The 10,023-nt window shown below is 38.0% G+C and overlaps 1 protein-coding gene across 1 annotated transcript; it reads left to right on the top strand.

Moving 5' to 3' along the window:
- The first annotated feature begins 6,794 nt into the window (after positions 1-6,794).
- Positions 6,795-8,850, top strand: LOC149018485 (trifunctional UDP-glucose 4,6-dehydratase/UDP-4-keto-6-deoxy-D-glucose 3,5-epimerase/UDP-4-keto-L-rhamnose-reductase RHM1-like). Its single transcript, XM_089154371.1, has 2 exons — positions 6,795-8,318; positions 8,407-8,850. The coding sequence occupies exons 1-2, from the start codon at positions 6,795-6,797 to the stop codon at positions 8,848-8,850; spliced, it is 1,968 nt and encodes a 655-aa protein (XP_089010497.1).
- The last annotated feature ends 1,173 nt before the right edge of the window (positions 8,851-10,023 follow it).

Raw genomic sequence — 10,023 nt, 5'->3', positions numbered from 1 at the left:
CAGACGGGGGGGCGCTGGGGGGGCCTTTGGGTTTTTTTTGGGGGTTGGTTCTCCGTTGTTACTTCTATTGCACTCGTGGCTCTTCGTGATTTACTGGTTTGTTGCTCTAATCGATCCTCTTTTCTTCTGGTTACATGTCTGGTTATGTTGCGGTTACATTATGTCTGGCTATGTTGGCATTTAGATTCGTCTTCTTCCCCCTTTTCTTCCGGACTTTTCTGCTCTCGCTTGTTTTTCTAGGGCATACTCGTGCTCTTCCGTGGTGGTAGCTTTTTGCATAGCTGGTCGGCAATTCGTTGGATTTTGGAACTCTCTATCTTTGTGGGAGGCCCATTTCCTGATTGTTTTCAACTTTCTTCCCGGCTCCCGCCTTTTCTTCGGCTCCTCTACCTTCTCCCCGCTTCTTGGTTTCCGTACTGGCCACACCCTATGCTTCTAATCTTGCTTTCTTCAATATTCTGCTTTTGATGGCCATTCTCGTGTAATTGGCTGGTACAGTCTACAAATTGCTCATTCTGGTTCTTCTATAATTTCTAGTTTTGTTGGTTCTTTTTCTCTTCAAAATATGCTTCATGTTCCTTCCCAACATAATATTTTATCCGTTCGCTAATTTGCTGAGGATAATTGTTGTTTCTTTGAATTTCATGTTGGCTGGTTTTCTGTCAAGGATCTATCCTCAGGGAATATCCTGTTAACCGGCCCAGTTGATGGTGGTCTCTATCAATTGGATTTACTAGGCTTTGCTGCTCTTTCTGCCTTCTCTACCACTCGGGCTTCACCTTCTCTATGGCATGCTCGTCTTGGTCATGCTTCTACCACTGTTGTTCAACAGGTGCTTCATCAAGCAAATCTTCCTCTTCTTTCTTCTATTTATGGTATGGATGTTTGTAGTTCCTGTCCGTTAGGTAAAGCACATTGCTTGCATTTTCATTCTGTTGTTTCTCATAGTTTTGCCCCTTTAGAACTTGTACATTGGGACTTATGGGGACCTTCCCCTGTTTTGTCTAAACCTGAACATCAATATTATGTGTTATCTTGATGTTTTCTGCTTGTGGGTTTTATGCTTAGCAAAATTGTGTTTTTGCAATTGTTTAAATTTTTAATGGAAAATCAATTTTGTTCTACAATTAAAAATTTTCAATCTGATTGGGGTGGCGAATGTCGTAGTCTCTCTTGTTTCTTATCTTCTTGTGGTATTCATCATCGACTTTCTTGTCCACACACTTTCGCTTAAAATGGTGTTGCTGAGAGAAAACATCGTCATATTGTTGACATGGGACTTAGTTTTCTTGCTCATAGTCGATTACCTTTTGAGTTTTGGGTAGATGCTTTCACGGCTGCAATTTATGTTATCAATCGTTTACCTACTGTTGTTTTACAATTTAAGTCTCCATTTGAATGTGTTCATGGTCATTTACCAGACTATTCTTTTCTGAGGTGTTTTGGGTGCATTTGTTATCCTCTGCTTCGTCTGTATAACACTCATAAATTTAGCTTTCCTACTTCTCCTTGTTTGTTTATTGGTTATAACCTAATCATAAGGGTTATCGTTGTTATAATCCAACTACTTGTAAAATCGTTGTTTCTCATCATGTCACTTTTGATGAGGCTAACTTTCCTAGTTTGTCCTTTTCGTCTTCTTCCTCTCCTATTTTTGCTATTGATTTTTGGCCTTCTTTCCCTCCTTCTATTCCTATTTTTCCTTCTCCTTCAATTGTTTCTTCTCCTCTTGTTGAGTCTGTTTCTTTTAGTCATAAGAATTTGCATGCACCTACTCAACTTGCTGGGGTTTCTATGATCAGTGCACCATGTACTAAGTCAGCAACCTCTACTACTAATGGTGTTTCTCACCTTGGTTCTTCTCTTGTTTTTTGTTCTATTTTTCAAGATGGTTGTTCCTCCTCTTTGTTGCAACATGAGTTCAGATTTTCTGATGATAATGGGCCAGCTTTAGTAAATTCTAACAATAATGGGCCTCTCTTGGTCCCTTCTAAAAATGTTGGGCCAGCCTTAGTTACTTCTGGTATTAATGGGCCAGCCTTGGTTGCTTTTGATGATAATGGACCAGCATTAGCTACTTCTGAAGATAATGGGCCAACCTTAGTTGATTCTGTCACTCATGAGCCTCTTCTTGATGTTAATGTACATAATGTGTCTTCTTTAAATCAAAGTGCTGCATTATTTCCATGTCGTACTCATTCAGTGATCACTCGCACTATGGATGGGTCTAGGACTCCAAAAGTTCCTTTTAACATGTTGTCTACAAAGTATCCATTGGCACTTGTGTCTTCTGTTGACACCGAACCAAGTTGTTTTCACAAGCTGTCAAATGTTCTAAGTGGAGAGGTGCCATGGATTTGGAATTTAATGTTCTTCTTAAAAATGAGACTTGGCCTCTTGTGCCTCTTCCATTAGGACGACAATCAATTGGATGTAAATGGGTATACCTTATTAAACAACATTTTGATGGTAGTATTGAAGCTATAAGGCCCGATTAGTGGTGAAGAGATATGCCCAAGAATATGATGTTGATTATATTGAAACTTTTAGTCCAGTTGTGGAAACTACCACCATTCTCCTCTTACTTTCTTTAGTTGTTTCTCGTCAATGGTTATTCATCAACTTGATGTGACGAATGCTTTTCTTCATGTTACAATAACGGAAGATATTTACATGACTCAGCCTGTTAGTTATGTGAATCCTCAATTTCCCGATTATAAATGCAAGCTGCGTAAATCATTATATGGGCTTAAATAGACCTCACGGGCCTGGTTTACTCGTCTTAGTTCCTTTTTGGCAACATTGGGCTTTTGTGGCTCTCAAACTGATTCTTCCCTCTTTTATAGAGTTGGGTATGGATCCTATTTTCATCCTCATCTATGTTAATGATATTTTGGTTATTGGGTCATCTGCTACTGTTATTAAGGATCTTCTCGACTCACTTGGTCATATGTTTGCAATTAAGGATTTGGGCTCAGCTCATTATTTTTTGGGCATTGATCTCACTCCTATTGATAGTGGGATGCTTTTGTCTCAAGAAAAGTATCTTTATAATTTGTTGGACCGTATTCACATGCTAGATTGTAAGCCCATTGGTTCTCCTATGGCTGCCTCTTCTCATTTTTCTCACTGTGATGGTACTCCCCTTCGTGAGTCAACTGAATATCGAAGTGTTGTTAGAGCCCTTCAATATGCAACCATTACACGTCCCGATCTTACTTTTTCGGTGAAAAAGCTTTGTCAATTTTTAGCATGTCCAGTTGATGTTCATTGGTCTACTGTAAAACGTGTTCTACACTATATCAAAGGCACCTTATCTTATGGGCTGCACCTCTCTTAGACTTCTACAATGGATCTTCATGCCTATTTGGATTATGATTGGGCTAGTTGTGTTCATGATCAGAAGTCCACTGGGGCTTATCTCATTAATTTGGGTTCCAATCTCATCTCTTGGAAATCTTGCAAACAAAGTGTTGTTGCTCGCTCTGGCATACGGAGAGTGAATTTCATGCCTTGGCCTTAGCCACAGCCGAAATTACATGGATTCAATCCTTATTAAAGGAATTGTATATACCCTTGGCATCTCCCCCAATATTATGGTGTGACAATGTTGGTGCTACATATTTGTCTTCTAATCCTGTGTTTTATGCTCATATTAAATACATGGAAATCAACTTTCATTTTGTTCATGACAAGGTCTCTCAAGGTGATCTTCATTTCTCTCTACCAAAGACCAATTGGCAGATGCTCCAACAAAGGCTCTTCCAACGCCACGTTTCCTCTATTGCGTTCCAAACTCAATCTCATTGATGGGAGCTTGGGTTTGCGGGGGTTGTTAAGGATAATGTGTAGTTATACTTGTATTGCCACTTGGCACTATTGTATCAGTTTCTATATTCATGTAAATCTCAAATGTCTATAAATAAGATAAATAACTTTAGAAGTAATTCATTATAAAGATTCATCACAATTGGATAGGAATAACCAAATTATTTCTAATAAAAATTCATAGAACTGGCATCAAAGTTTGGTTTTAACTCAAAGCCAAGTTGATTGGTTTTGCTACACTGCAAGCATGACATCTTGGCAGGCTAGCAGCCAGCATATTGGGACAATGGGACTGAACAAGAGCAATAAGGTAATTTTGATGCAAACTTTGATTATCTTACGGTTTTGATGTGTACTCCCATTATCATAGCAAAAAATGCTGCTCTGTTGTACGACAATACAATTTACCAAAAAGAAAATTAAAAAAATTTGAACCTCAATACAAACCGTTTATAACAATAGTGCCATACAATTGGACCATTTTTAAAAGGGATAGTTACTATTGCCCCTTATACTTTGATTTTATTACTAATCAAACCTCCTTCTTTATGAAATTAGTATTCCCCCCCCCTCACTTCCAACTGTATTAAGTGGCTGTTAACATCAAATATGAAATGTCTATTTTACACTTCATTAAAATTAAGAAGTCAAAAATATGGCATTATTCTCATTTATAGAAACTATATTGGATGTCAATTATATCCTTAAAATCCTATATTTTAGAATTAGTATTGGATTTGGTGGGATCACATACTTATGGTTGTTGAAACTCTCACATTCTACTTAAATTTTTCATAATCACAATGATGGAAGTTTTACAAACAAATTAGAATATAATATGCTACTTGATAGGAAATTTGGTCACATGCATAATGGTCAACATATATTAGGTGATTTTCAATTTCCAACTTTGAATTAAATTTGATATTTCTTAATATTTTAGTTTCTATTTTAAGTTTTATTTAATTACATCTTTCCTTTATTTGGTGATTACAAATTAGCATATAAGATGCTAATTGATAAGAAATTTAGTAACATGGATAATGGTAGCATATATTAGGTGATTTTCAATTTTCAACTTTGAATTAAATTTGATATTTCTTAATATCTTAGTTTCTATATATTTTAAGTTTTATTTAATTACATCTTTCTTTTATTTGGTGATTTCTTTTTAGAGAAGAGAAATCACATCTTTCATTTATTTAGTAGTTTCTTTTTAAAAAATAAAAGTTAATTTAAAGTAAGTGGGGGCCAAGGGGGGGGGGGGGGGGGGGGGGGGGGGGGGGGGGGGGGGGGGGGGGGGGGGGGGGGGGGGGGGGGGGGGGGAAAGGAGAGAAGAGAAAAAGGGCCCAAGGCCCCCCCCCCCCCCCACCAAAAAAAAGGGCCGCCCCCACCCCCCCCCCCCCGCAAAAACAAACCCCCCAAAACAGTGGCCATGAAAAACTTATCAAAATTGGTTTTGCAAAATTATGAAAGAGTGAACTCAGTGTCAAAAACTTCCACACAAACAAATCTAAGATCCAGCAAAACTATACAGTGGAAAGTTAGATTTCAAATAAATTTCTTTAACTCTTTTGGTAAATAAAATGTTGCTCAAAAGATCTATAGTTGACAACCCAAAACTAAACAGGGTACTAGCACATCTTATGTGACAAATCTTTGTTATATGCAATTGACAAAGTCTTCCATACTCAGATATGGGCAAGCCTGACAAATTCCCTAAGAAAAAGTTATAAGCAAACGTTATATGGAATTTTTGTTTGCTATCGAGTCATTGTTTCCCACAAGACCCCTAAATCTCCATATGTAACGTTGTAGAATTCCACTGATTTTAATCTCCCTATTCTTGTAACCAAATCACCAGTTGGATCTTTAAATGCTACATTTTGTCACAATCTAAGAGGACTGTAGGAAATACCCATGCAATGGCCCCAAAAAAATTCCTTATATGTTTTTATTCATAATAAATCTCTAGGAGAGGTAACCCAAGAAAAATCAAGAAGAAATTTTTCATTCAAGGGATGACCAATTTTTATCTCTTGAAGCCCAACATATAGTGAAAAAAGACAGAAAAATAGTGTGAGATCTAGTTCAGGCATGAAGTGAAAGGGAGAAACATGAATTGAAAATTTAATGTTACATGTTGGTCAGTTATTGGGAGAAGAGTAGATCCGTGAGGCTACCGAACCTTGACCTTCTCAGCAAGATTTTGAATATAAATAAGAGAATTATCCGTAATTTAGTGTACGTGGAATATATCTCCATAATGGTAGCCCAAGAAGCTGAAGATAATTTTCTTATATTCTGGAAAGACCAGGTCTCAGTTACTGCCTCTGTGGAGATGTACACCACGAACTCTTCTTCATCCCTGTTTTGTCTCTAACCATAACCGTTTCATGATTCTCAGTCATTCAATCCATTTCCTTGAAAACCCATTTCGTATTTTCAATCAATTTTTCATTTTTTTCCCAAGTTTGAAGCTTTTGCTAACTGTACTTCCTGCCCACTCTATCAACCAAGCTGCTATTGCAACCTGCAAGTGGATTTCACAATATGTAAGCTCTCTCTCTCTCTCTCTCTCTCTCTCTCTCTCTCATCTGCTTCTCAGTTCATCTTCTTTGTTGCTACATGTTCTTGGTTGAATGGTTTTTTTAACTGTCCCCTAGAGTATTGAAATCAGTGGGTCCATCTAAGAGATCTCCTAATAAACACCTAATCGATCGTATTGATTAGCCATTCTGATTGGGTTTATTTCTTGGGTGGATCCAACAAATTTGATGTCAGCCTGCAATGGTAAAACTAGAACTGGGTTTCCAATTACTTACATTTTAGGGGACTTGAATGAATTTATTCAGATTTCAAGCATTTGTTAAGATCTAGCTAACTGTTTCTTTCATTGTGCTCTTCTTCTTCTTCTTTTTTCTAATTGTGAAGAAAGGGAGAAACTGAGAAGAGAGAGGGGGAGAATGGCAGCTCCACCAGATAAATATACTCCAAAGAACATTCTGATAACAGGTGCAGCAGGGTTCATTGCCTCACATGTAACAAATCGACTCATCAAGAACTACCCAGACTACAAAATCGTAGTTCTTGACAAGCTTGATTATTGTTCCAGCCTCAAGAATCTCCTCCCTTCACAATCCTTACCCAACTTCAAGTTTGTCAAGGGTGATATAGCTAGTGCTGACCTTGTCAATCACCTCTTGATTGCGGAAGATATTGACACTATAATGCACTTTGCTGCACAGACCCATGTGGACAATTCATTTGGTAATTCATTTGAGTTCACTACTAATAACATCTATTGCACCCATGTCCTCCTTGAGGGTTGTAGAGTTACTGGCCGGATCAAGAGGTTTATCCATGTTAGTACTGATGAGGTTTATGGTGAAAGCGATCTGGAGAGCGATATAGGTAACCCTGAGGGCTCTCAACTCCTCCCAACTAATCCTTATTCAGCTACCAAGGCTGGAGCAGAAATGCTAGTCATGGCTTATCGCAGATCCTATGGTCTTCCCACGATTACTACTCGAGGTAACAACGTCTATGGCCCAAACCAGTTCCCCGAGAAGCTTATCCCCAAGTTCATACTCCTCGCAATGAGGGGTGAACAGTTGCCTATTCATGGTGATGGTTCAAATGTACGGAGCTATTTGTATTGTGATGATGTTGCAGAGGCATTTGACGTTGTGCTTCACAAAGGTGTCCTTGGGCATGTGTATAATATCGGCACCCAGAGGGAGAGAAAAGTGCTTGATGTGGCAGGAGATGTCTGCAATCTCATGGGATTGAATGCAAAAGATGTTATAAAGTTTGTTAAAGATCGCCCTTTCAACGACAAGCGATACTTCTTGGATGATCAAAAGCTCAAGAAGTTAGGATGGGAGGAAAGAACCTCTTGGGAGAAAGGACTAAAGATGACACTGGATTGGTACAAGAAACACCATGACTGGTGGGGTGATGTGAGTGGTGCTCTTCTCCCTCACCCGAGAACCTTAGCGATGGGACTTTCTGATGAAGATGCTTACTTTGTTCAATATGGTTATAAGAGAGAAGAGCACGGATCAACCACAGGTTTAAAATTGTTGATATATGGGAGAACAGGTTGGATAGGTGGATTACTAGGAGGACTCTGCAAAAATGAAGGTATAGAATTTGAATATGGCAAGGGGAGATTGGAAGATAGAAGATCAATTGTGGAGGATCTGAAGAGAGTAAGGCCTACTCATGTGTTCAATGCAGCCGGGGTGACAGGCAGGCCGAATGTAGATTGGTGTGAATCACACAAAGTAGAGACCATCAAAACCAATGTGGTGGGAACACTTACATTAGCAGATGTTTGTAAAGAGGAAGGACTTCTGATGATGAATTTTGCTACAGGTTGCATATTTGAGTATGATAATGAGCACCCAAAAGGGTCAGGTATTGGCTTCAAGGAAGAGGACAAACCAAATTTCATCGGTTCTTTCTATTCCAAGACTAAAGCCATGGTAAGAATAATAATTCTTGCTGAAATCTCTAGATCACTGCACTTGATTTCATTACTTCTGATTGTTATTACATGGTGATTGTGTGTAGGTGGAAGAGCTCCTGAAAGAATATGAGAATGTCTGCACCCTTAGAGTTCGGATGCCAATCTCCTCTGATCTTAGTAATCCGAGGAACTTCATCACCAAAATCTCGCGCTACAACAAAGTAGTTAACATACCCAATAGCATGACTGTGCTAGATGAACTTATACCAATCTCACTTGAAATGGCAAAGAGGAATTGCAGAGGAATTTGGAACTTCACAAACCCAGGTGTAATAAGTCACAATGAGATATTAGAGATGTATAGGGATTACATAGATCCCAATTTCAATTGGGTGAACTTTGATTTGGAAGAACAAGCTAAGGTGATAGTGGCCCCAAGGAGTAACAATGAGTTAGATGCTTCAAAACTACAAAAGGAGTTCCCAGGGTTGTTGCCAATCAAAGATTCAATCATCAAGTATGTCTTTGAACTCAACAGGAAGACTTGAGCCTTTACAATTAAACAGAGAGAAAAAAAATTCCAAATTGTTCCTATATTCTTTCTGCTTTTAATTGTCATTTATATTGTGGATTTGATTTTCCTTTTCTATCATTCAGATCATCAATTTTGTTGTTCTTTTAATTGTCATACAAGCATGATAATTATATATTACTTTCAATTTGTATTTGAAAACAACTTTTACATTTATAGTGAGATTTTTTTTTTCCCGAATAATACAAAGAACAATTAAAGAAGATGGTCAAGTTCAAAATGCAAGCACTTAATGTCATGCATACTACATCTACTCAACTGTTGATGAATTGAAGGAAGTTAAAATTCAACCATACAATATCTCAAGTAGAACAAACCTAAAAAGGCAAGGATGTATATAGACCACGAGTTTAGATATACTACACCTACGAGGAGGGAAGGGATAGCTCTACATCACATAGAAGGTGGGGGACCCATCTCTGAGGTTGTTATCCATCAATTAAGAAGTAGGGAGCCCATCTATAGATGCACCATCCCTTTGAGATACAAGATCCAAACTTATAATCGACCTCATTAATTATCTCATCAAAAGGCATTAAACGTGACTAAATCCTATAAACAATATTGAAAAATATTCTTCTGATAAAACCTTATCTCAAAAATGGTAAAACCTTATCTAAAAAATGATTAGGTTGACTAATAAATTGTCATGCATGGGTGCACTCTTAGCGCATTGGGAGGCAGCCTCTTGTTAGAGGCCTAAAGTCCTAGGAGATTTGTGGTTCGATTTTCCGTTCCCTCCAAATCTTCCACCCTCTCCCCCCCCCCCCTCCCCAAAGGGCCTATGGGCCCCCAATCATGATAACTGGTATCTACTTGGTCAAAAAAAAATTTTGTCATACAAGTTTTAATTTTATTAGGACTTACTGGGGACTAGGAGCATATGTTATTGTATATGAATCATATAGATTTTTATTTGATGTATTTCATGATTTTCTTTTTATGTATTTTATGATGTATATAAGTGGAGAGAAGTGATCTCAAATTGGATCATCAGTTTCATTTCACTCATTTGTGCACTGTGATATGGTATCAGTCGCTCACTTGATTTTGGGGTAGTTTTTTCATATTTATTTCACAATTGGTTTTTGAACCTCTTTTGTTTCTTGGTTCTTGTGCTGACGTTTCC

The sequence above is a fragment of the Hakea prostrata genome, chromosome 4, assembly GCF_041222555.1.
Source record: "Hakea prostrata isolate BN-2017 chromosome 4, UWA_Hpros_2, whole genome shotgun sequence".
Taxonomy (NCBI): domain Eukaryota; kingdom Viridiplantae; phylum Streptophyta; class Magnoliopsida; order Proteales; family Proteaceae; genus Hakea; species Hakea prostrata.
Note: the sequence above shows the minus strand (reverse complement) of the source record. Positions and strands in the feature narration are given on the sequence as shown.

What these genes read in the sequence shown, in the direction of transcription:
- LOC149018485 (XM_089154371.1), top strand. Translation starts at nt 6,795, where the DNA reads ATGGCAGCTCCACCAGATAAATATACTCCAAAGAACATTCTGATAACA. An exon ending in ATTCCAAGACTAAAGCCATG is followed by an intron (nt 8,319 to 8,406) that starts GTAAGAATAATA and finishes GATTGTGTGTAG; the next exon opens with GTGGAAGAGCTCCTGAAAGA.